The sequence below is a fragment of the Manis javanica genome, chromosome 8 (genome assembly GCF_040802235.1).
Source record: "Manis javanica isolate MJ-LG chromosome 8, MJ_LKY, whole genome shotgun sequence".
Taxonomy (NCBI): Eukaryota; Metazoa; Chordata; class Mammalia; order Pholidota; family Manidae; genus Manis; species Manis javanica.
In genome coordinates, this window is record NC_133163.1 from 95,084,529 (window position 1) to 95,108,724 (window position 24,196).

The window sequence follows — 24,196 nt, forward strand, 5'->3', positions numbered from 1 at the left end:
GCCTGGCTGTGACCTTCCTCCTCTGCTCTGCCACCACCCCCATCCAGTACATCTGTGAGCGGCACTTCCAGAAGGTGCTGAACCGGAGTCTGTTCACGGGCCTGCGCTCCACCACCCACTTTGGCCGCCCCCCCTTTGAGCCCTTCTTCAACTCCCTGCGGGAGGTCCACCCACAGGTCAGCCCCCACCTCATATCCAAGTTCTCTTCACCTTTATCATCGGTGATCTGAGCAAAGCTCCCAAACTCACTTCATCGAGGGAAGGCATTGACTACTGATGCAAACCCATCCCTTGTGAGATTGGTGGGATGATGGAAGGGAAAAGGAGAAGTGGGGATCACCCTGAGGGGCAAGGGAGGAGACAGGCAATAGGGATTTGCCACTTCTGAGGTCACGATGTTTACTGCAGAAGGAAGAGCTTGAGGACTGAGCTAGGGCTCACCACAAACTCAAGACTACCCTCATCATTCGTTCTTCATCATTTCTGACCCTGGGTACTGAGCTAATCTTCACCATGAACATCGGGCTAGCCACTAATCAAATAAATACTGTCCCAGCCCTCAGTGTGACACTGATTAATCTGGCTCCTATTAGAAACACTGATCTTGCCTTGAAGCTGGCAAATGTCGTGGAGAGGGTAGAGGCTGGACCCACAGAGAGCAAAATTCAAGCTAGACTTAAAAATGCCAGGCTAGCCCTCATCACACATGGCACAAAGCACACCATCATCAGGAACACAGAATGAGCCCTCACCAAGGACTCTCTCTGGGCTTTAACACAGATGCCAAGCTAGCTCTCCCTCTGCACTGAGTTATCCCTGCCTGTGCACACTGAGCAAGCCTTCACTTCTTCCTCCCCAACAGGTCCGGAAGATTGGGGTGTTCAGCTGTGGCCCCCCTGGCATGACCAAGAATGTGGAAAAGGCCTGTCAGCTCATCAATAGGCAGGACCGGACTCATTTCTCCCATCATTATGAGAACTTCTAGGCCTCCTGCCCAGGGGCTCCGCCCGCTGCCCTGCTGAGTAGAGGTTTGGGCTGGCACCTTACCTCTGCACTTCTTGTTTCTCACTCCCTCGGCCTTTTCCCTGTTCTCACCTACCAACCTTGGTCCCAGTGGCCATGATCAATTACCCCATGAGGGTTCATAGACCCCAGGACCAGAATTCTCAGGCTGGAGAAGTAGGAGGCACTGTTTAGGGACTAGAGTTTGGGAAGGAGAAGACCTATTATGACTTGGGGACAAAGTGACACCTTTTCTTTTAAACTAAGAAAAACTCAAAAGATGAGCTAACAGTGTGTTTGTGTGTGTAGGGGACTGTGAGCCTAAGGATGAACTGAAAGCACAGATGCTAGCATCTTAGGACCCCTCTCCCCAAACATCTCCTTCCTTTGGGTTCCCCACTGTCAAAAGAGCTGGCAAATGCTGTGGAGGGGGTAGAGAAATTTATGGGAACACCTTCAGCACCCCAGTCTAACAGTATAATTGATTCACTCTCCTGTTTTTAAGCATGTATTATAGTTAGAACCTGGTCCAGTATCTCTATGGAGAGCTCCTCAGCCCTTCTCTCCTCTTCCTCCTCTAAGTCTCCTTTACAAATAAACCACTTTTCTGCCTTCTGGGTTTCCTTATTCTGTTCCAGGATGGGGTAGGTACTGGCAGAGGAAGCCACTCAACCAGCCACTTAACCTAGGCTGGTAAAGACATCCTCTCTGAGCTTGCCAGTGTCCTCTGAATAAAAGAACTCACCCAAGGCCTAGTGCCCCTGTTGGAGACCCCTTTTCTTGCTCAGGGGCACCCTTCTTAACAGAGGGCCTCTCAGTATGGCTAGTGTGGGCCTTTGGAAGCCTGATGAGGGGCAGAGAGAATGGGTGGGAGGGGTGTTTCTGGAGAAGTGGGCTTGGCCTGAAGGGCATGGGGCAGGACATAGGAGCCTACAGGAGCCAGAGTTCACCTGGCTTGCTCCCTGCCTTCTCTGAGCAATGGGAGAGTTGACACCTGTGCCTACAGGGGTCTTCGAGGTAGTGAGATGCCAGCGAGGAGACAGATGAACATACCACCCATCCTCTTTGGGCCTCTGCTTTCTCATCTGTAAAATGACCATATGCCCCTCCCCCAAGTCTACTTAAAGATAGGGGAACCCTCTATAAGGGAGTTTCTGAAGCAGTGCCCAGTTTCAAGTGATCCTTTGGATTGTCCCCACGGTATTCTTTTATTTATCAGAGCACATATCCTCGATTTTAATAAAATAGCCATTGGATTAGAAAATCCAAAATCCCAAGATTCACACCACACTTGGGAGTTGCAGGTTTAGGTTCTGGAGGAGGCCCTCAGACTGTCCTCCCAAGGCAGTGGTCCCTGAAGATGTCTGTTCAGCTCAGGAGTTTCTGCTCAGCCAGAGCCTGGGAGCAGGAGGGAGGGCCTGGCGTGGTTTAACAGCAGCTCCGCCTGGCGGCCCACTGGGTATTCCCTGACCCTGGCTGGGCCCACAAGACCTTGGGTCGCAGCTGTGGGCGCCCGTAGAGCAGCAAGCTGGTGGGGCCCCGGGCCCCAGGCCTGCGGTTAGAGGCGCGGCCAGCAGGGGGCGTGCACGGACGGCCCCGCCGGGAGCCCGAGCCGGGAGGGAGGTACGAGTCCAGGCTCGGAGGGCTGCAGGTCTCCGGGGCCGGACCCCTTCTTCCCGGAATGAGGAAGGCGCGGCAGATCCTCCGCTTCCTCTGGAAAGAAAACGCAGTCGGCAGCGCCAGCTTTCCCTCCTCCGCGGGCGCGCGGCTTCCGCGTGGCAGGGCCGCCCCACTCCCTCCCGCCTGGCGCGCTGCCTCTTTGTCTCTCCGCGGCTCCCCTCCTCCCAAACAAATGGCTGTTGGCAGGAAATTGGACGCGCTCTTGGGGAGCCGCGCTCACCGGAGCGGCGGGGAGGGGGCGCCGCGCGGCCGGCCGCCTCCGGGCTCTCCCAGCCCGGGCGGGGGCGGCGGGGGATGTTTTGACATCTCGTCAAAGGAAGGAACTTGATGCTCTGGAAGTGCTTTTCACAGCCGGCCTGTGTCTGCTCCAGAGCTGATTTTATAAACAGAATCTGTGCCGGCTTCGCCGCTCCCTCCCTCGGCAGCCCGGGGGCGGCGCTTGAGGCGCGGACGCTGCAGAGCCTGGCAGGACTGTTTATTTATTGCCTCTGGCCGGGAGCCGGGGCGGCCTGGGGACTGCATAGCTTCCCTCCGGCCCGAGCCCTTCCCATTCTCTCCCAACCCCAATGCTGTCTCCATTCCAGGGGTCCGCCTTCCCCAAGCCCCGCACCAGACTCTGGGCGACGCCCGCCGGTGGTTTGGGGGTGGAGGCGGAGAGGTGGTACGCGCGCCCAGCGGGCCCGCGTCCTGCCCCACCCCGCAGTGACCGGCGGAATGAGGCCGGTGGGGAAGGCAATCCCCACCTGTGCCCTAGGGACCGAAAGGGGTTGGGCTGCTGATCTTAAACTCCAGGAGACCAGCCGTTCTGAAGCCCCCTTCTCCAGTAGCTAGCCCTTCTTCCCGGGGATTTCTCTATCCCCACCTCCAGATAACTTATTCTAAGGCCCCGGTAGCCCTTCCGCTTTAGAATAATTTAAATCTCCAGCTTGCACTAGATCCCAAGGTGAAGGAAGAAAGGGAGATCATGTCCCGGGGACAGTCACGACCCTCAGCCGGGGGATGAACACAGAGCTGCGTCCAGATCTGTCACAGTGCTGAAGCCTCACACCTACAGAGTCCGGATGGCCACGGGGTAGAGCAGGGACATGTGCTCGGCCCCCTTAATGGGCAGCTTGCGGCTGGCGTAGTGGTGCACGATTTCAGGGACGCTGCTGAAGGGTGGGCTGTTCTGGCCCAGCACATACTTGTGTTCCTTGGTCCGAGACAGTTTCATGTGCATGAAACCCTGACTGCTCCTGGGAAGAGGAGAGGAGACCCTGGTGAGTGGGGGCCCTCTTCAGCCACCCTCCCCTCCCTCACCCCTGCAGCCAATGTGGTTGTTCCTGGCCAGCTGAGGGTAGGCCACTAGGGAAGGTGGGGGACTGTCCAGAAAGCAAGAAGGGGAGGAGGGGATTTTGTGAGTAGGTAGCAGTAGGCATTGGCTTTGTGGGGAGTGCACCTGGTGTGCCAAGAATAGTGTGCAGTGAGTGTGCAGGGAATGTACACATAAGCGACCAGCATCACTCCACCCCCACCCCTGGGATTTAGGCACCTCTGCCCTCCAGCCTCTGGGGCCAGCGCTGGTTCACCTTCCCCCTGCCTGAGCTGTTGGGGAGGACATGTGTGTGGGGGTTCCTGGTGATTCATGTAGAGACACAGACACCCGTGACAGGTGTGGGTGGACAAATGTGACGACCAGGGAAGTCTCAGTTGGGGCTCTCTCCTGGAGAGACTAGGGGAGGCAGTGAGCTGCTCTGGAAGTCCCTCCCAACTCTGGGATTGCTCAGCTGCTTGGTCCTGGAGACATCCCTTCACACCCCGGCTAACTGGGCCCTGGGCTAGGGCCCCAGCTCAGCCTGGGATGGCTTCATGGGTGAGACAGCTCCATCCCCTCCCTCGAAGAGGACCTGCTCCCCCTGCCTCTCGCACCTCCCCACCACAGTCCAGGAAATCAGCATCAGGTGCCAGGCCTTGCCAACAGCACAAGGACTCTGCTGCTCAGAGCTCTGGCACCCTCAGCCTTAAAGAGTGCGCAGGGATGGGGCCCAAGCAAGAATGTTTGTCCAGACTACCACAGGCCTGGGTAGCCTGGCGACACATCTGAGACTCACGCACAGGCAGGAGGAGAGCAATGTCTGGGGGAGCCCTGAAGCCTGAGTGCTTGATCTGCTGGCCAGGGCCTATTTGGGACAAGGACAGGGCTCAGAAGCTGGTGTGGGAGGCAGGACGGTGACGGGTGGCCTCACCATGAGGTTCCCACCCTTGAGAGGTGAGGCTAATCAAATCTCCTCAGTTGTCCACCCTGCCTGGGTACAACAAGGGCCCTGACTGGACCATTTCACTAGGCCCACAAATAAGATAGTGGGAGAGTTGGGTGACTGAAGAGAAGAAGGGGATGGGAGGAAAAAATAGGCTCAATTCCATTCTCCCCACCTCCAGGGTACAATCCCTAAAGCCTGGTGGGGGCCCCAGGGCTGGGTGTGTGTCAGGGTGTGGCAACATTATGTCATCTGTGGGTCTGAGATAACGGCTGTGGGCTGTGGCTGAGGACAGGGACCACACAGGCTCTGAAGAAGGGAGGCAGTGAGGGTTCCCCCACTTTCTGCCCTGTCGAGGCCCAGCAGGCAGCAGCCTGGGCCCTGCCTTCCCTCACCCTCTTACAAGCTAAGGATAGCTCCCTTCCCACAGTCCACTTGAGGGAATCACCTCTCCCCAAAACTGGGCATTATATCCTCTCCTTGAAGGACAGATCTAGCCAAGCAGGGCAACAAGTGGCACAGAACTCAGAGCTCAGCCACAATCTGGATAACTGACCTCCTGGAACAAAGTGCCAAGGGTCCCGTTAGGACACAGCAGAGCCCTTGCAGGACCCTCACGGAGCCTGGGTGGGACTAGCTGGGTCGCAGGGCCAGTGCTGGCTTGGCTTTTGGAGGACGCTGTTTAATTACCAGTGAAAGCCCTTCCATTATAGAGAGAAGAGAAACCATAATTGTATTTCAGAGAAGCCATTTATATGCAAACAAGGCTCTGCCAGACAGACGCTGTGGGGCCAGATCAGCCAGGGCTAGAGGAGTGTCCAGGCCTGCCTCCCCCTTTTCTCCCCAGGCTAAGGCACGGCTGGGGCTTGGCTCTGCTCTGCTCTGTTCAGGCAGCCAGACCCCTTACATTTCCCTTTGCCTTGGACCACACCAGACTTGGTGAGAGGTGGAACTGGGCAATGGAACAGTGGTGTTCTTGGAGTCAGACTGAGCTGGTTCAGACTCTGCTTTTGGCACTTTAATTAGCTGGTGGCCTTGAGCAAGTCACATATCTCTTTGAACCTATTTTCTGTCTTATAAAAAAGATTGATCTTGCAGGACCGTAGCTAGTTTGGAGATGGTATATGTGCTGCTTGGCACATAGTAGATGCTCTGGGGACCTTTAATTTTTAAGGAAATATACATTCCTGAAATTACATAAATCAAATTTTTGACAAATGAATTCTTCCTAAATGCCCCTTTGATTTTCTGATAATTTGCAGGCTCCCAGAGTATGAGAGCTAGAAGAAACCTAAGAGGTGTCCATCAACACATCTGCAAAGGGAGAAATCAAGGCCCAAAGAGGTTAAGTGATTTACCTAGGGTCACAATACAATTCATTATCTGCCTGGAGTCAGGTATTTTTTTCCATTATCTTTTACTTGATATTGAATAATATCCTCAAATGTACTTGTTTAGTAGTCCCAAATTTCCATATATTGAATTTATTTGGGACACACCTGTACTCTAATGCCCCCAGAAAATCTGGTGGGAAGTGGTGCAGATGTCCCACAGGTGAGGGGGAGAATCAGTGGGTACACACTCTAACAGGCTGCATGTGGAATACAGGCTTCAACCAGGCACAGCTCCAGGATGCCAAGAAAAGGACTGGCTACCTTGCTAGAGAGCCTGGGAGGCCAAAGCTGGTCTGTGTAGAGGATCTGTTCCGGTAAGGAAGGCAGATGGGAAGGGAGGGTCCCCCACCTCTTTGAGCACCCTTTAAAGCTCAGTTGTCAGCCACTAGCACCCAAACCTCCTGTCTACTTCTTGATAGTGAACAAGAATAGCTTTGTGTCCACTGTTTGACCTCTTTCCAGGACCCAGTCTCCATCTCACCCTGTAAACTGCCTCAGGGAAAGTTCCCATTTCCTTGTCTGTGCGTCTAGAACATCTAGACTCCCATTAATAATGATGATGGTGATATTTATTGAGTAGTTAGCACCATGGTAAATGCTTCCCATACATTATTTTATTTAATCCTTCCTATAAGGTAGATACTATTATCCCCCTGTTTTCTAAGTAAGATAACTGCGGCCCAGAGAGGTTAAGGGGCCTCAGGCCACACAGCTGGTGACAGAACCCTTCTGAACTGGATACGGTAGCTTGACTGTTTCCCCCAATGGACTCTGAGCTCCTTGAGAGCAGGGGCTGAACCTCAGTCCTTTCTGGATCCCCAGGGCCTGGCCCAGAGTTGGCAAATGTTCACAGCTGATAGGTTCTCCCCAGCTTGGCTGGGCATGGGGAGAATATTAGAGTCTCTTCCTGTCCTGCTGGTTGTCCTCCCACAGAATCCCCTCAGTGCCATCCTGACAGGTTAATCATGCCTAAGGCTGATAGCTGACCCACCCCCACTCACTTGAGGGACAAGGAGAAGTCATTCTTGCTGGTCTCACTGTTGCGCACCAGGTAGCTGGCTTCTTTGCACAGCCGGAGCAGGTTCTCGGCATCTGTTCGAGTGATGGCCCCGTGGTACCAGCTGAAGATGAGAGAGAGAGGAAGGGGGCATCTCTGCTGGGTCCCTCACTGTCCAGGCCCACCCATGTTGGGTGTCCCCTGCAGGCAAGCCAGTGCCAGGAGGGAAGGGGAGGGAAAAGAATCCCCAGCTGGACACAGACACTCACACCTGGTTTTCCAGAGGAAGTGCTGGGTCTGTCCACTCCCCCAGGGGGCTGCTGGGCTCCACGTTTACAGGCTTGGCTGCCTTGGGGTTCCCTGCAGAGAGTCGGGGAGGTAGCCGCCCCTTCTCCTCCCGGCCAGGTGACAGGCAGCTCTTCTCAGATCCTTCAAACTGGGCTGTGGGGAACATACCAGTCATAGACTCTGAGGACCCCAGAAGTAGAGCCCTATAGAATAGCCAAGCCCCACACCCATTTCCTGCCAAAAGGGGTCAAAGGTATGTTCTGGAAGGGCAGGATATGCTCTTGGGTTTGACTGGCTCTAGGGACAGAATCCTGGCTCCACCCCCCCAGTGGTGGGGGGCTTAGCCCTCCTGTGTCACGACAGGGCCTTTCAGTCCCCACTCTGTGGGAGGAGAGGGGAGAGAAGCAACATAAGAAGCCACTTAAGCTTTTCCCTCTGTGGCAGCTGACTGTCTTCCCCTAGTCTATCCCCCTCAGGGTGGCTTCAGTGCTGATAATATTGTTTCTTTCTCCTCCTCAGAGTTCATTACTGTTTTCCAAATCACCCAGCCAAGCCATTCTGTAGAAATGACTTATCGATCTGAGAACAATTATCCGAATCCCCTTGGTGCCATCCTGACAGGCTAATCCTGCCCAAAGCTGCCAGCCGGCCAGCCCCCAAGGTCACTGCCCACATGCTCCCCTCCCCTCCCCTCCCCTCAGAACCCCAGTGGAAGCAGCTCTGCCCTCCTGGACCAGGGCAGGCCTGACTGCAGAGCCCGCCTGAGGAAGGGCCGAAGCCAGCTGGCTACACGGGCACAGGCACACACAGACCTTCCTTCACCCTGTACTTATAAAACACCCACTCACACTCGGGCACAAACGCACAAGCAGGTGCTCATGCCTGTGCATGCATGAACAGACACACGCACACCCCCTTGGCTGTCTGTTCTGGACAAAACTGAACACAGATGAAGGGCTCAGTGCCTTCTCTCTCCCCATTTGGGCTCTTTTTCTCTCCTTGTAGCCCTGATTGTCTTTTAGTCACCAGATGCAAAGATCAGATCCTTTCCTTTGAGGAGTTGGACACTTCCTGTGTGAATATCAGCCCCAGTCAGGAGTTATTTGCATTGCTAAAGGATCTCAACAGGCAGAGCTCTACCGGAAGAAGTCAATTTAAAGTAGTGGATTTTGTGGCATGGTGGGGAAGCTATGTGGAAGGGTTCTCACTTAAGAGACACTTTCCCATACTTTTTGGGGAGGGAGGAATGGGTATTTTGTCCCTTCCCTCTTCCCCCAGGATGAGAAGGATTCTTCTTGGGTTATCCAACGCTGCCCCACCTCTCAGCAACTCCAGCCCAAGCCCGCAGGGCCTGAGGGGCCAGAGGACACATCACCCTGGCCATAAGCCCCCACAGGACCCACCGCTGCCGTCCTCCAGGCTGGGCTCAGGGAGGGGTGAGGCTGGACCGGAGACGCCCCTGTCCCCATCAGGCAGGGAGGGGCTGCTGTCCAGCTGTCCCACTGGTGGAGGCCAAGGTAGGTCTTTGATGACCTTAATGTCAACTGGAGCCAGTAGCAGCAGGGAGGAGAGACACAGACAGGGACAGAAACAGAGACAGAGACAGAGAGAGGCAGAAGTTGAGACACCAAAACCAGAGCTAGGACACAGAACAGCCTAGAAAGGAGGAGGATCAGAGCAGAGGCAGGAGTGGCTTCTGGTAGAGCACCAGGACCCTCAGAGAGCTGGGCGGAGACTCACTGACCACAGCAGGCCAGCCTGGTTAGAAGGTGGGAGGCACAGGAGGAGAATGGCAGGAGCAGGGCCTTGCCACCAGCTCTGTGGGTCCCCTTCATTTGACCTCTCACAAGCCTCCAGGGCCCAAAAGGACCAGGAAAGGAGGAAAAGGGCAGGAGCTGCCCATACCTCCCAGGGAACTCATGGGCAGGAAGACTGAGGCAGCCCGGCTGTCAGGAATACTGAGATGTGGGGCAGATGTTTCATTGAAATTTACCCCCCACACCTTCAATCCTGGGCCTGGACAATTAGAAGTGTGATGCCACTGGCAGGAAAGAAGACTGCTAAGGAGGCTTCCTAATGACGAGCATAGATTTTCCCATTAAGCAATCCAAACAGTATTGATTCTCCAAGGAGACTTCTGGAGATAAACGGCCCATCCTCAGTGGTGCGCACTTTACAGGAAAAAATTAGAAACCTGTGGTTTCCCAGTCTGGCTCCAGGGTGGGGAGGGCAGAGCAGAGACTGCGTCCAGGTCCAGGATGCAGCTGCCCAGTGAAGGGTGAGGGGAACGTGGGAGAGTGGGAATGAGGACTAATGGCATTTAAGTTCTTTATATTCTCTCTGAATTGATGATCCAGGAGCTAATCCTTTCCATACTTCTGTACCTCTTGTGCCACTGCTCAGATCACCAGCACATACTCTCCATGCTGGACTCTGGGCCTGGGATGGACACTGGGGTGCTTGGAACAGGAGAAACCTGATCCTCATTCAGCAAAAGGGATTTCTCACAGCCTCCCTCTCCTTACTTCTTCCTGCCCCTCAGAAATCCCCCTGGGGCTAGGCACCCATGACACCAGGAGCCACAGCCCTTTAATTCAAGGCTGGTATCTCTAAAGGTTACATATACAGCTATTTTCACTGTCTGGAGTGTTAAATGCCTTCTTTTGTTAAGTGAAAGTATTTAACATAAGCCACAAGTTTTATCTTTTTGTTTGGATTTTCTTTATTTTTAAATATACGTAGCTCCCCCAAAACACAGAAGTAGAACAAGCCTCTGCCTCCAAGAGGCAGGGCTGCAGGCCGGTGCCTTCACCCTTCTCCCGCGCCCATTCCCTTACCCTACAAGACAGTGCTGCATTCGCACATCCCAACTCACCGATCTCCATGGTGAGGACTCAACTATGCTTCCCCTGACTCAGCTCTTGGGCCTCCCCATGCCACTGGGTCCCATTCCTTCCATTCCCCTCAGTCTGGAAAGCTGTTCAGAGGCCCCAGACCTGCCCTCTCCACCCAGGACTCACCTGCAAAGGCTTTGGAAATCCGCTCCTTCTTCCACTCCCAGGGCTGGTCATACTCCTCAGGCGGCCTCTCATCATCCTCGGGCAGACGGGACTCTCGGGGCCAGGGGACCCCCTCACCCTCTGGGGTGGTCCCCTCCTCCTCTGGCTCATAGGGTGTGTCATACAGAGGCAGGGGCTGAACTGCTGTCTCCTTGGAGCCCCGGATCTCTGCCAGGGCAAGAGGGAAGAGGTGTGAGCTCAGCACTGGCTGCCTGGCTCAGCTCCTCTGGCAATGTTCCCCAGCCATGAGACAAGCCTCCTTCAGAGGAGGTGCCACTGGCTCTGGGGGGAGCCCAGTGGCCACACATCTGGGTCCCTTGCCCTTAAAGCACCTCTGGGGTTCCAAAAGCATTGGGACCCAACAGAGGCAGGGACAGAGAGGCACCAGAGTGAAAGACAGAAAAAAGATTCTGTGATGGCCAGCAAAGTCTGGAGAGCTGAGGCTTACACATTTAGGTAACTGAGGCAGGGTCCTCTTCTAAGTCCATCTCCTCCTTGCTACCCAGCTCCATGTATTTCTTTGTATCCCAAGTGATATCATTTCACAATCAAAAATCTTTCTTTGTTGCTCACATACTGCTGATCACCCTTTCCTTGAAACTGTCCCCTTGACTGTCATTTTCATGGACTGTCCTCCTCTCTGATCAACCCCATTTGGTCTCTTTCCCTGGATCCTCTCTTGGTCTCTGTTCCCCGGGGCCAGGTCTCATCCATTTCTCCCTGCCCTCACTCCTTGAACTACTTGCCCAGTCTCATGACCCTGTTAGCAATTTGTAATTTCTATCAATATGTTTTACTTTGATGTTTCAAACTCACCACTTTCCCAAAAAGTTCTTCTAGTTTATTCTGCCATTCTCTTTTTGGATCATTGACTTCAATGAACATCTGATCGATGCTATGGAGCTACTTCCCAGAAAAAAGTGCAAATTTTCACTTATAATTCCAGGACATTCATGGGCCTCCTAGAGGTCCACACCCTTCTGAGCTAAACAGCATAGCCACCCTCCCACCGTCTCCATTCCTGTCCACTGCTCTCCTTGGTCCTGGCCCTCCTTCCTTCTCTGAATCCCACCTGTTCATTGCCAATACCTGGTGACTTTCATCCTCATCTCTCCACATCTAGATTATTGCTAGGGCAAACCTCCATTCTACAGGCTCGTGTCTCCAGGGACTCCACAGGGTAACACTCCTGATTGCTCTGTCTCTGCACCCACCTTTTTCAAGGAGGGAGGGCAGCTTATCTGATCAGCCAATGGATGCTCACTCTCTTTTTCAAATCTGCCTTCTGGTTCTTTCTCCTCCTGCCCCCATGCAAGGGCCTTCAAGCTGTCCTGAGTCACCCAAGCCTGGTTAGGAAGTTTAATTTTGTGGCAAAGTATTCAGAAGCTTTGGTGTCACTATGGTGACAAAGTTAAGTAATGTTTTTTCCGATCAACTTTTTCAGTAAAAAAGTTGACATTGTTATCTCCATCTGTCTTTTTCCTTAATCTTATTTCTCAGTAATTCACAAGCTCAGGAGGGGAAGGAAGAAGTACGTAAGGTGAGCTCTTAAAGCATCAACAATTTCCACAATAACCTGCTAACTCATCTTTCTGATGCCCAGTTCTTCTAGTTCCTTCTATACACCAAAGCTTCAGTAATCCTCTTAAAATGCCATATTCATCCTGTTCCTTTCTTGCTCAAGAATCCATAATGGCCCCCATCCCCATTTTGCAGCAAGTCCAAATGCCTCCTTCCAGCCTTGAGGCCCTTCACTGCCCCTCTTGGCCTCTCTCATCTTGGCTTCCCTGTGTGCCTAGTACTAAGATTGTTTGTCTCTGAACGAACCTTCCTCTTATCCTGCCTTGAGCCTTGGCATAGACTGACTCACCCATGTCCTCCTCTCTGATCACCCCTATTTGGTCTCTTTCCCTAAATCCTTTCTTGGTCTCTGTTCCCCTAGGTCAGGTCTCATTCATTTCTCCCTGCTCTCACCCCTTGAACTACTTGCCCAGTCTTGTGTGCATTGCATCTGCATTTCTAGTCATGTGTTTCCAATTGCTGTATAAAGACATTTTACTTTGACATCACATCAGTTCAAACTCACCACCTTCCCTAAAGCTAGTGATTCTGCCTTTGGGATCAATGACTCCCATGCACTTCACCATCTTGCCGTCCCTGACTATCCCAATAATTTCTATCTGTGTGACCTCTGGTTGCGTGGCTTTCTCTACCACCTCAGGACTCAGGCACCACAAATCACAGCTCCTTCTTCAAAACAACTATCTTGGAGGCAGTGGCCACCCTCTCCAAGGACCTAGTAAAGGCTTTCTCCGTGTTTTCTAGGGACAAAGGTACCAGTCCTTAGATTTGTAGGTCCCAGAAACTTTTCTGCAGAAACCCAAGCCCTAGGGAGCACTCCCACACCCCACCCTTTCCCTGTCACTCACCTGCCATCATCTTTTGGGCCTCATAGGGCTCCATGTAGCCATCATTTTCAGGAACCTTCTCTGGGGCTCCTGAAGCCCCTGCTGGGCTGTCACCAGTTTCCTGAACATCAAATGGGTCCGCATAGTCTTCTAGGATTGCCAACTGTGGAAGGAGAGCAGGCTTCAGACATCCAAGAGGCAGCTCTGCTTCTCCCAAGATGCTCTGTCCAAAGGAGCAAGAAGAGTCCTCGGCAGAATGCCTTAGGACCCAGTCTAGGCACCTGAGGGCAGGCTCTGAGCTTGAATGCAGACCAGCTCGGGCTCTTCCTTTGCAGGGGTCCCTAACAAAGTGGTAGATCTTCCTTTTCTGTTAATTTTGTGCCTCTGGGCCACTCCCTGGGTCATATGGCCAGGATAAGGCTCTGGGCCTTCAGGCTACCTTAAAGTCAAGGTCCAGGCAGGACAAAGCCTACATCAGGTGGTTCAACAGAGGGAGTTAATTCAGAGAACAAAGGTGTTGAAAGAGTTCAGAGAGCAAGGAGGGAACAGTAGGCAACTCAGAGATTAGCGTGGTCCATGCCTCCCAGTGCATTCCCACATGTTGAACAACAGAAATTTGCTGACCATCAGGGAAGGAAGGGCTGAGTACTCCCTTTGTGCCATTGGTCTGCTGGTTTACCTCTTAACATCTATGGCTATTATCATCCCCATATTCAGGAAATAAGAGGCTCAGGGCAGGTGGGGAACAACATGCCCAAGACTATTCCGCGAATGTGGAGGAACCAGGATTGCACCTGAGCCCTTTGTGCAAAATCATGTTGCCAACGTACCACAAAAGGGCATCTTGTCAGTCTTGGGGGAGAGACCACCTCAGGTTAGCCCTAAGGAAAGCCAGGATTTGTGTTTCTGCTGGAATCCCCTGGGTTCCTGGAGGACAGGGACAGGAAGGGCCTCGCATTAGCCCTTAGCGAATCATGGCTACCCCGTCCCTGCTGCCAGTCAAAGCGGGGAAACCGCAACCCACACACCCTGCAGAAGAGCTCAAGGTGCTCAGGGTGGGGCACAGCTGAGCACAATAGAGCCTTTCTCCAAGTTGGGCAGAAGCGCGCAGGGTTGGGGAGATGAGGGAGGAATCAGCTGAGGCAGAGACAGAGCCCAGCACACCCAGGGCTGCGAGCACTCTGTTGGGGGGCCACTGCACACTGGGTTAACAGGCACTGGCAAGAGGTGGCTCCAGGGCCTGCAGCATGGGCAGGGGTCACTCCTGCTTCTCCCCCTGCTCTTGGTCTAGGCCTTGATTTCGGGCCAAATCAGGGCTGTGGGAGTTGACTGGGCAAGGAGGCTGTGGGGGTGACTGCCCTGCCCTGAGTTAGAGGACCTGGAATGCCTAGCAAGGCAGCAATGGAGAAAGGCAACTTCCCATCTCAGAGATCCCATCTGCATGTTCCTTGGATGCCCACAAGCCCCTCTAGGGGTCTCTAAAGCCCGTCCCAACAGCTTCTAGCATCTCATCATTCATTTCTTCAGCTCCCACCTTGCTCCACCTTGTTTCAGTCAAGCCCCCAGCTCCTTCACCTCCCTGAATCTCTGTCTGCTTCTGGGAAGACCACCCTCTCAGATCATCCCATCACTACCACCAGATCATCCACTAGCCTGGAGCTCTTTGTCACTTTATCTCTCCAGCTCCAATAAGTACCCAGCTCAAAGGAGATACTAGAAAAATGTTTCTACCATATCACTGCCCATCTCCCCTTAGAGCCCTCTATCCATATATAGTCCTTCCTCTAGGAAGTAGAGAAAAGAAATCCACTCTCACCCCAGCTGCTTCTTCTCAGGCCAACTAGCACCCACAGCCCGACCCACCTGACCAAGGGGGCTCTGGACCCAGCTGGTTGGGTACCAGCCCAGTGGGCACCTAGCCTCACACTCACATGTGGCAGCTACCCAACAGTAACTGAACCAGTGGGGAGGCTATCCTTGAACCTTGCAATGGCTCTCCTGTGCCTGTAAGGGAAAATCCAGACTTAAAGGAATTCAAAGATTCCACCTTCCTCTTTCATTTCTCTTTATCCACCTTGGATCAATTTGTTACCTGAAAGCTCTACCCTCTCTTTCTTACTAAAATGTCTTTCCCTCTGCCTGGATCAGATTGTTTTCTTTCTTCAGAAAGCCTTTCCATTCTCCCAAGGCCTGGTAAGGTGTCTCTGTGCTGGACTATCATCACACTGTGTAGTAAATAGCTGCTTTATATCTCGACAGTGGTGTGACTGAAGACTGTGAGCTTCCTGGGGCCAGGAACCATGTTTACTGCTAAATTCTCAGCACCTGAAAGTGCTCAGTAAATATCTGTAAAATCAGTTCACATAAAAGAGTAAGAATGCACTATTCCTTGCTCATTCAGGAGGAGGAGGAACATGAATCTGGGTGGGGTGCGAGGTCATATAGGGAGATTGCATCCCTGGAGGCTGCTCAGGGAGCATAAGTGCCTGGCCCAAGCCCCCATTCCCCCAACTCCAGGGAGCCCCCAGCCCTTCCTTCATGAAGCATACAGAGCCCTTCTTACTGGAGGCCTGGGCCAGTGCCTGAAGCACAACCTCTCTCAGGCCTGGGTGGGCCTCCCCAGTGCCAGCCTGTGGGTGCCCAGGTGGCAGGTCTGTGTGCAACTCAATGGCTCCTCTGTTCCATCCCTGACTCCACACCCTTTTCCAGGAAGTTTGGGCCACCCGCCCAGGGCTGGGGCACCTAGAGCCACCACCCACGGGGCCAGGTCAGGAGCAGCAGCAGAGATGCCGGTTGAGAAAGCTGGCAGGGTGGGAACCCACCCTGGACATAAAGGACCCTTCTTTGAGGCCAGGCCTGCTTTCTCAGGGGCTTATAGGGAAGCTGCTGTTGACTTCTGACACCTTTGCCTGACAACAATTTAATTTGTTTATGGGCCCGTTTCTGATGTGCTCACTGTTCTATCCATCACAGGACCTGGAACACAGTAGGTGCTCAATGCACATTTACTGGATGTTCAAAAGGAATCCATCTTCTGGAGTGGTGCAGACCCTCAGACAACCATTCACCCTAACTGACCGACCTGTGGCAGCTGTAGGAGTAGGCTGTCAGGAGAACTGACATTTCATCAGCAATCAAAGCCTGTGGCTCAAAGGCAGAAGGAGGAACTGGCAGAGAGGGCACCTAAAACCAGGGCTGATATTTAGGCAAACCCTCTAGTAGAGTCAGAGCGCTGATGAAATGCTGAAATATTTCCAAATTAGTAGTTAAGTAGCTGCTGACCTGAGGGCTCCCTTGCCCCCTGCTCCTGCCAATGAGATCCCCCTCCCTCCTGTCAGCCAACAGGGTGCCTCCAAGACCTGCTTTTGGGCCTGTTCCAATTGGTCAGTGCCCCTCCAGAGCCACTGCCATGCTCTGACTCTCCTTCCTGCCCCAGCCTCTCCCCAGGGAGCTAGCAGTCCCACCATCTGGTTCGGCCTTCCACTCTGCAGCTGGACCCTGCTTGTGTGCCTGACCCCACCCAGAGGGCTTTGGGTCTGGGGGAGCAAGGGGGTATGTGTCACAAGATTTTGGCTCTTCAAGGTTGCCAAAGTATACCGCTTTCCTCCATTTCCTTAGTCTACATTTAATACCTGGAAGCCTCTGGTTTTTATCTGCAAAATGGGGATGGTATTAGTACCTACCTCACGGGCTTGGGAAGAAGACAATGAATACAAGTCCTATGCCTAGAGGCTGGCATGGAGTCAGTGCTAAATAAATGTTGTCCCTGATAGTAATCGTTTATATTCAAGCATTAAGGCTCAGGGTTTAGGTGCTCATCAGGGTACACAGCTAGCAAATGGAGACAAAACTGGGATCTAGGTTTCCTGACTCCTAGTACTTTGCCACAGATTTTCCAGAAAAATTGAGAAACATAGCATCTTCTTTCCTCAACTTGTAGTTTTAAAATACACTTTAGCATGTTAAAGGCTCTAAGAAGTCTTAAAGCAAAAAGAGCAGTCTAATCTTATTTAATTCAGCATTTCTCTAAAGTATTTAACCATTAAATCCCTTTTCCACTGAAAGTCTGTCAGTTTGGGAAATAGAATACTATTTACCTTCCCTGAGACTGAACTTTCTGCACCCTCTGTTCTCATTTATTGGAACGCCCATCCCAGCGTTATCTGCCAGGGAATCCTCCTTCACATGAAACAAATTTGTTATTATTCTTTTCTAATTACAAAGCAATGCCATGCTTGTAAAACATTCAAAGATCACAGACATGGAATTAATGCCACCAACCATCTTAAGACCCTTATAAGGTGGACCCTCTGTATTGACTGGCAAGTGCTGGCCTTGAGTGTTCAGGAAATGGGGAACTCAGCACAGAATGCACTCCTTACTCCTTCCCAGAGTCTCCTTCACCTTGTTCATTAGCAAATGCTTAGTGAACACCTCACTCTGCTGGGCTCCTCTGGTAGGTGCAAAGATCCCATGGCATGATGCTGGCAGGCAGTCTGGAGTCAGGCTGCCTGGCTGTTAACCTCAACTCTCCTCCTTACTAGCTGTGAAACCATGCAAGCGTGACTCAACAATCCTGTGCTTCAGTCTCCCTATATATAACCCAGGGATAACAGAATTTTCCTCAGCATTGTTGCAAGGGTCAACTGGTCTCATACATATCAGCTGCTTCAAAATGGCACCAGGCACAAGGTAGGTGCTCAGTAGATGTCTACCGTTGTATAATTAAAGACAAAAAGACTGAATTCCCGGGTCCTCCAAGAGCTCACAGTGACAGCCACAAAATAAGCTCTAAGAGAGTGAGGTGCCTTGGGTGCTGTGAAGCCCCATGCTGGGCCCCAGGCTCTGAGCACCACAGGCTCACTGCACACTGGGACTGGACCCTGCCTCTGCTCTCACATAGTATCACACTGGCTCGGTGCTGAGGGCAACTGCAGTGGGCAGCAGGTATGCTTCCAAGCCCCAGGTCCCAGCCAGCTGCTCCCACCAATCCCCAGGGTCCCAGCTGTTCCCGGCTCCGAAAGGACCGAATGCCAGGGCTGAGGTGTCACTGAGTCACTGGCCAAGCCAACAAGCTGCAGATGTCTTCCAGAGGAAGCTAGTGCCACAGTGTGAGGCAGCAGCACTGGATGGAGTGGACAAGCCTACCAGATAACTCCACAGTAGCCGCAGGCCTCGGCCCTCCTCGAAGCATCAGCGGCAGTGCTGACAGCCAGTCCAGGCCGTGAAGGGCTAAGATCAGTCCACAAAGATCCCTCAACCTGGACCCTTCTCTCGTCCTCCCTCTACCTCCATCAGAGGACACATGCGAGATAAACAGATCAGACCTCCAGACTCTGGAAGTTATAAGAAGAAAACTGAAGGAAACAAGCAAACTTAAAAGGCAAGGACCAGGTCTTCAAGGTGCTAAGTCCCTCTCAGTGCCTTGGCCAATGTCACTTCATGATATGCAGACACTCCGTGGACACCAACTAGGGATGGTCCTGCAGTAGCAGCCCTACCAGCCCTCCTACCTCCGGGCAGGCCAGTCTTGTTTGACTTCAGACACCATGAATGTCTCCTTTTCTTTCCTCTTCCTACCTGGCTGTTTACTCATTTCCAAATTTGGGCCTGGAGGATCCAAGTGCATGTGGATACCATCTATGAGGTATATCTATTGTTAAAAGTGCTTAATATTTTGGGCCCTGTGAACCCCTAATAGAATCTGATAGCTCTAAGCCTTTTCCCAGAAAAAGTGTTCATGCACCCAATATCTGCAGACAATTTCTGGAGGCTCCTGAACCCCAGAAGCCCCTCCAAGATCTAAGAACAAGAGCCCTAGTTTCAATTTATACAGGGTGCTTGACTATCTTATTTTTTTTTTTTTTATTAAGGTATCATTGACATACACTCCTACAAAGACTTCACATGAAAAACAACATGGTGACTACAGTCACCCATACCAGCTTGACTGTCTTATTGTTCACATCACCTCTTTCTGTGTCACACATGCATGTGCACACACACGTGCATATCTTGGCATGAAGGAGGCAAAGGACACATCATGCAGATGGTCACAGGCAGCTCAAAATTAAGGCTCCTTTCCCATATTCATCCTCCTTTCCTAATTAGACCACATTTTCCTGTTGAAGGTCTGAGAAAAGAGAGCAAAGCAAGGGAAGGCCCAGTTCTCCAGCCCCTCTGCCAGAGTGTGGCCTGGTGCTGGACAGGGCCCAGCATGAGGGAGCTCTTCCTGCAGCCAGATGGTGAGGACCACCTGCCTGCTAGGTCCAGGGCGCTGCTCCTGCAGCTCCCACACCTGCCCTGCCAGGACTGCCCAGATGGCCCCTTTTGCACCCCTGCCAAGTACAGTAGTGGGTCTCAGGGTGGGCCAGAAGCCAGAGCCCTGCATGGGGAGACGCTAATGGCTCTGAGCCCCCTGGGCCTCTCAGAGTCCTGTCTAAAGCCTGGTTCTCTCCCACTCCCACACTCACAGGGCTCATTTCCCCTCAATCTCACTGGTTTATCACAGCATTTCTATCTATTACCTCAAACCTCATGACCCAGCGAGCACCAGCCATTGAGTTCCAGCAGGAGAGAAATAGGCCCGCCTGAGGCATGTCCTGGCCCCCAGTCCCCATCTCACCTCAGGAATAAGCCAAAAGCAATAAGCCAAGAGGACCTGCAAGGATGAAAGGAGGGGGAACAGAGCATAGAGAGAAAAGTAGCCCCACAAAACAGAAACAGGCTCAGCAGGGCCTTAGGGTAGGGCCTGCTCACTGTCGGGGGACAGCAATTCTGAAAGCTCAGCAGACATGTGCCAACATTTAGGCTTAGGGTAAGGGGCTAGGGTACTTAGTCTGCACTCTTTCTAATCGAAGACTCTGGAATCCGCCAGAATCTTCTCCTAAAAGGCTGCTGCTCTCTCTGAATGCTGGGAGGCTCCACGTTAGGGCCCGTGGAGTGTCCCTGCCCCTGGGACAGCTTGGATAGCATCCTGGGTCATCCTTATCACACCCACTAGAGAAACCACATGTTGTGTGTCTCCTGGGAGATCCTGCTAGATTTCATTCCTGTTTCTGCAGCTGACAAAGTAGTCAGACAACTCTTGGCCCCCAAGGTCTGAATGGCCCACAGATCACAGGGCTCACCTGGGGTGAGGCATGGTTGCCCTGACTGGGAAGGGGCTGTGGATCTCTGCTTGGTTGCGTGGGTGCAGCCCCTTTCTTGGGGCTCTCTGAGGGAACACATACAAGGGAAGCTGTAGTTCAGGGAGTCTCTGACGTTGTCACCCTGGCAATGGAAAGCCACCATCCGGGATGTATTCATGCACCTCTCTCTAATGCCAAGAATTGTGTCAGGCACTTGGGAGACACAGACAGAAGGAAGACACAGTCCTTGTCCCAGGGGAGCCCACGGCTTGGTGGGCAACTGTTAAGCCATTGCAGAGAGGAGGAGGGACAGCAACAGCTCAGGCCTACATGCCAAGGGTAGTGGTCAGGGAGGAGGAGTCTAACTGGTCAATAGAAAGAACAAGGCCTCACAGTTCCTCTGCCTCACCATCACCACCACCATCATATCACCTAACAGGAGGTAACAATTAAGAAGGAGAGGAGCCTATGGACATGTGAAGAAAGAACAGCCTCCTTTTGCAGGCTGAGGATCTTGGCTCAGGATGGACAGCCATGCCCCATGGCAGGAACTAGGGGAAAAATAATTCACATTCCTGAGGCCTCTGCTCTAACCCTGACATATCTTTCTTATCCAGGAACTCAGGCTGAATGGCACTCTCTCGGATGAAAGCCTCAACCTTGGAGCCAAACAATTCAGGCAACTTTGCTCTCCAATCAAGTAAACTAGTAAACTATGTTCTCTGCTGAGGAAAGGGGAGTAAGCCTGAGCTGAGCTCCAGGGATGAGTGACTAGGAACAACAGAGCCAGGTGGCCCACAGAGTCATCACAGAATGTAGGGCTAGAGGGGCCTAGGGATGGCTTTCAGCTGTTGGGGAGGGATAAGGAGTTGGGCAGGGGGTGGCTTCTCCACCAGGAGCAGTGAGTGCCCAGCTCTCCTCTCTACCCCAAGCCACAGATAGAGGAAAGACTCGAGCCTCCCTCAGAATGGATCTGGGGAGAGGGAGGCTAAAAGGACAGGAGGAGTGGACTCAGCTGTTAAGCCCCCTCTAGGCTGACTGTCCCCATACCTGGGGGGACAAGGGAAGGAGTGTAGGAGTGCCTAGACCTCAGTGGTCAGCTTCTTTGGCAAAGAGCTGCAAATTGCCTGTTTTGGCTTCCTGAGCACAACAGTTCACCCAGTTCCAGTTCCACTGGGTAAGGCAAAGTCCAGCCCTTGCTGTGTCCACGGGGAGAAACCCCAGCTTTCACCTCCTTTTTGGGGCTTCAGCACCTGCAAGTATGCTTGGGCTTCCTGAGAAGGAGCAAGAGGAGGAGAGGGATGGGGAAGAGAGGAAGGAGAGCTTTGTGCAGCTTCTGCCCTGGGGGGAGGGGTCAGAGATCAAAGGGCAGTGAGTGGCTGCTCCCAGAGGTTAGAAAGGTCTTAAACTGGGGGTGGGGTGTGGGGTGTGGGGTGTGTGTGTGTGTGTGTGTGTGTTCAAATCCCGTTAGAAAAAGGCTAGCTGCTTAGGCTCTGGGAGGGGGTGGAGGGGCGCGAGGAGGAGAGGAGACCCCGGGAGGAGGAAAGTCACAAGTCTTGGGGCGATAATAGGGGATAGAAGCAGAGTTTGGGGCGCACAGCCCAGATTAGTCACTGGAGAATCTGAACAAAGGTGATGAAGGCTCCGAGCCCCGGGGTCAGGGACTAAGACCCTGTGCTCCAGGAACCGTGACACCGAGGGCCCAGCCCTGGCAAGGCCACCTTTGTCCCTCTCAAAAGCCTCAGACCCCCGACCACCTCTCTTCCCGGCCATCCCCGCCCGGCGAGCCACTCACCCTGTCGTTGCTGGCGGGGGGTCCAGAGGTCCTCTCCTCCGGAGGGGGTGCCGGGAGGCCAGGGGTCTCGACCCGAATGAGGCGGTGCGGGGGCGAGCCGTGGCGCGGGGGCGGCGTAGGGCCGGGGACTGCTGGGGTGGCGAGGGCAGCGGAGCCGGACGGCCCCCCGGAGTAGGGATCTTCGAAGTCGCGCTCCCTCTGCAGCCGGTAGGCGGCCAGGATGTCCGGGGGTGGCGCGGGGGGAGCGGCCGGAGAGGGTGCGGGGGGCTGATAGTCCGGCTCTGGGGGCGCCGGCTTGCCCCCACCTCCGCCGCCGCCCCCCCCGCGGAAGCCCAGGTGCTCCCGGAGCCACTTGGCCACTCCGCCACTGCCGCCCCCTCCTGGGCCGGCCCCCGCACTCCCGGCGCCTCGGCGCGACCCTCCTGGGCCGCCCCCGGCGTTCCCCTGCGCCCGCGGCCCCGAGCCGGAGCCCGCCGGAGGAGCTCCGCTCAGTAACATGGGGCCAACCAGACTGAGCGAGGGGAGCGCTGTGGCCGGGCGGGGGGCGGAGGCGGGAGCGGGAGGGGGAGGGGGCGGAGCCCCGCCAGCGGCGGGAGGGGGCGGGGCTCGTCAGTGACAACGGAGGGGCGGGGCTCCACTCCCTAACCGGGTCGACCACCCCCTGCCCCGGCGGAGAAGCAAGGCTGCCAGCTGCCAGCCTGTGTGGACGCGCGAGAAGTGAAGTGGGCGGCCCCAGTGCAGGGGCTGCGACTCCTGGACTGAGGGTGAATCCTCCACGTGTCGCCACACGTGCCCCTGTGGGGGCGCACCTGTCCTCATCCTTTCCCTCTTCCCAGTTCCCAGCTCCGCCCGCGACGCAGAGAGGGGAAACCCTTAGACTCCTGGGTTCCTGGCTCTCTGTCGCTTCCGTTTCTGTCTCTCCTTCCCCAAGCCCTCCCAACTGGAAAATAACGTCCTAGAGGAAACCAGGGAGGGCGAGAAAAGGGGCTGTTCCGTCAGACGTGTCTGTAACAACCCCTTCCCTGGTGTTACGGTGGGAGCCCCACCTACCTCCTCCCATCCAACTGCTTGCACCCTACAAACCCGATCCCACACTGCCTCCCCATCCAAGCAGACACATCTCACATCACAGACAACCGGCCCCCAAGAGACACCCATTTCTCCACACACGCCCTCCTCACAGGCAAACAGCCCTCCTCAAACGCCTCCCACCCACCCTCGCACCCGCTTGGAGCAGGCCCACCCAGCCTGACCGCAGCGCGCGCACTCGCAGAAATCCCTCAAGTCACGTCCCAGGTTTCGTTGTCAATAAGATTAGTGACAGAATAGAAACAGACAAGTCGATAAATCAAGTCTAGAAACAGTTCCAATGTTGTCTGTCACAAATCCTTTATCCTCCCGAGGCTCGGATGCTCAAGCGATAGACATTTTTGTCTTAGAATAAAGCCAGTTTCTCCCCAGAAATGTTGCAGCCCTGAAGCCGACGCTAACACTTGCTTTTGGCGCTGCTGGGAAGGTAGCAGCTTCACCTCACCAGCACTGCCCACGCCCAAGCCCTTGCCTCAGAGTCTCCGTCACCCTTAGGTTTTAAGTCCGCCTTATGAGGGGGCAAAGAGCCATGTGAGGCCCCAAAGGGAAGGGGACTCGAACGTAGGGGAGTAGAAAAGACTGTGATGGCAAACTTTTGAAGTCCCTAGGTTTCCCAGGGCCCAGGTCTCAAAATCTTTGTTGGGTTTCTGCCTTGTACGTATTCCAGTTGGTATTATAGAACAGTGCTTCTCAAACTTCAGCGTTCACAGGAATCATTTGAGGAACTTAAATTGCAGTTTCTGATTCTTTAAGTCTCCCAGGGGTTTGGGGCCCGACTGTAGTTCTAACAGGCCCCTGTGTGATACAGATGCTGCTGCTCCGCCTCCCCCACCTCCCCCCAATACACATACACTTAGGAAGCAGGACTGTAGGGATTTTGAAAAGTCTGATATTGTGACTGATTTCAAAAAGAGTAATAGAGAAAATGACGTGCACATTTTTAAAAAGCACAGTTTAAAACTTGACTAAGGATGCAAAGCTGGATGTAGAGGCAATAAATACCAAAGAATGGTCCAGTTAATCCGTTGGAGAGGCTGCACTATCACCAGGTGTCTGACTCAAGAGTCTAACAGTTGTCTAATAGTTGTGGGTTCTAGTCAGACCTCTGGGCAAGGTA

General features: G+C 53.6%; 2 protein-coding genes across 9 annotated transcripts in view; one reads left to right on the forward strand and one right to left on the reverse strand.

Annotated features, from left to right (window-relative positions):
• Positions 1-1,617, forward strand: part of DUOX1 (dual oxidase 1) — a 30,005-nt gene extending 28,388 nt beyond the window's left edge. For all 3 annotated transcript variants that reach the window (XM_073211741.1, XM_037022193.2, XM_073211742.1), the window contains 2 exons: positions 48-176; positions 863-1,617. In XM_073211741.1, coding sequence (XP_073067842.1) covers positions 48-176; positions 863-985 — 252 coding nt within the window. In that variant the 3' untranslated portion in view covers positions 986-1,617. The remainder of the gene's footprint in view (positions 1-47; positions 177-862) is intronic.
• Positions 1,618-3,142: 1,525 nt separating this feature from the next.
• Positions 3,143-22,549, reverse strand: SHF (Src homology 2 domain containing F). Of its 6 annotated transcripts, none has more exons than XM_037022178.2 (7): positions 21,991-22,547; positions 13,087-13,288; positions 10,619-10,825; positions 9,002-9,142; positions 7,580-7,751; positions 7,315-7,434; positions 3,143-3,917 (listed from the first exon to the last, which is right to left on the reverse strand). In XM_037022178.2, the coding sequence occupies exons 1-7, from the start codon at positions 22,486-22,488 to the stop codon at positions 3,731-3,733; spliced, it is 1,527 nt and encodes a 508-aa protein (XP_036878073.1). In that variant the 5' UTR covers positions 22,489-22,547; the 3' UTR covers positions 3,143-3,730. The 6 variants fall into 6 exon arrangements, with proteins under 6 accessions (XP_036878073.1, XP_017520975.2, XP_036878074.1 ...); XM_017665486.3 differs by having other exon boundaries at positions 13,087-13,228; positions 21,991-22,545; XM_037022179.2 differs by lacking the exon at positions 9,002-9,142 and having other exon boundaries at positions 21,991-22,544.
• Between the last annotated feature and the right edge of the window lie 1,647 nt (positions 22,550-24,196).

Excerpts from the sequence above, each read along its gene's own strand:
- SHF (XM_037022178.2), bottom strand. The coding sequence starts at position 22,488 with ATGTTACTGAGCGGAGCTCCTCCGGCGGGCTCCGGCTCGGGGCCGCGG. Across the intron at positions 10,826-13,086 it reads GGCCCAAAAGATGATGGCAG|AGATCCGGGGCTCCAAGGAG; the intron begins GTGAGTGACAGG and ends TTGCCCTGGCAG. Across the intron at positions 7,435-7,579 it reads CTTCCTCTGGAAAACCAGGT|CTGGTACCACGGGGCCATCA; the intron begins GTGAGTGTCTGT and ends TCTCATCTTCAG.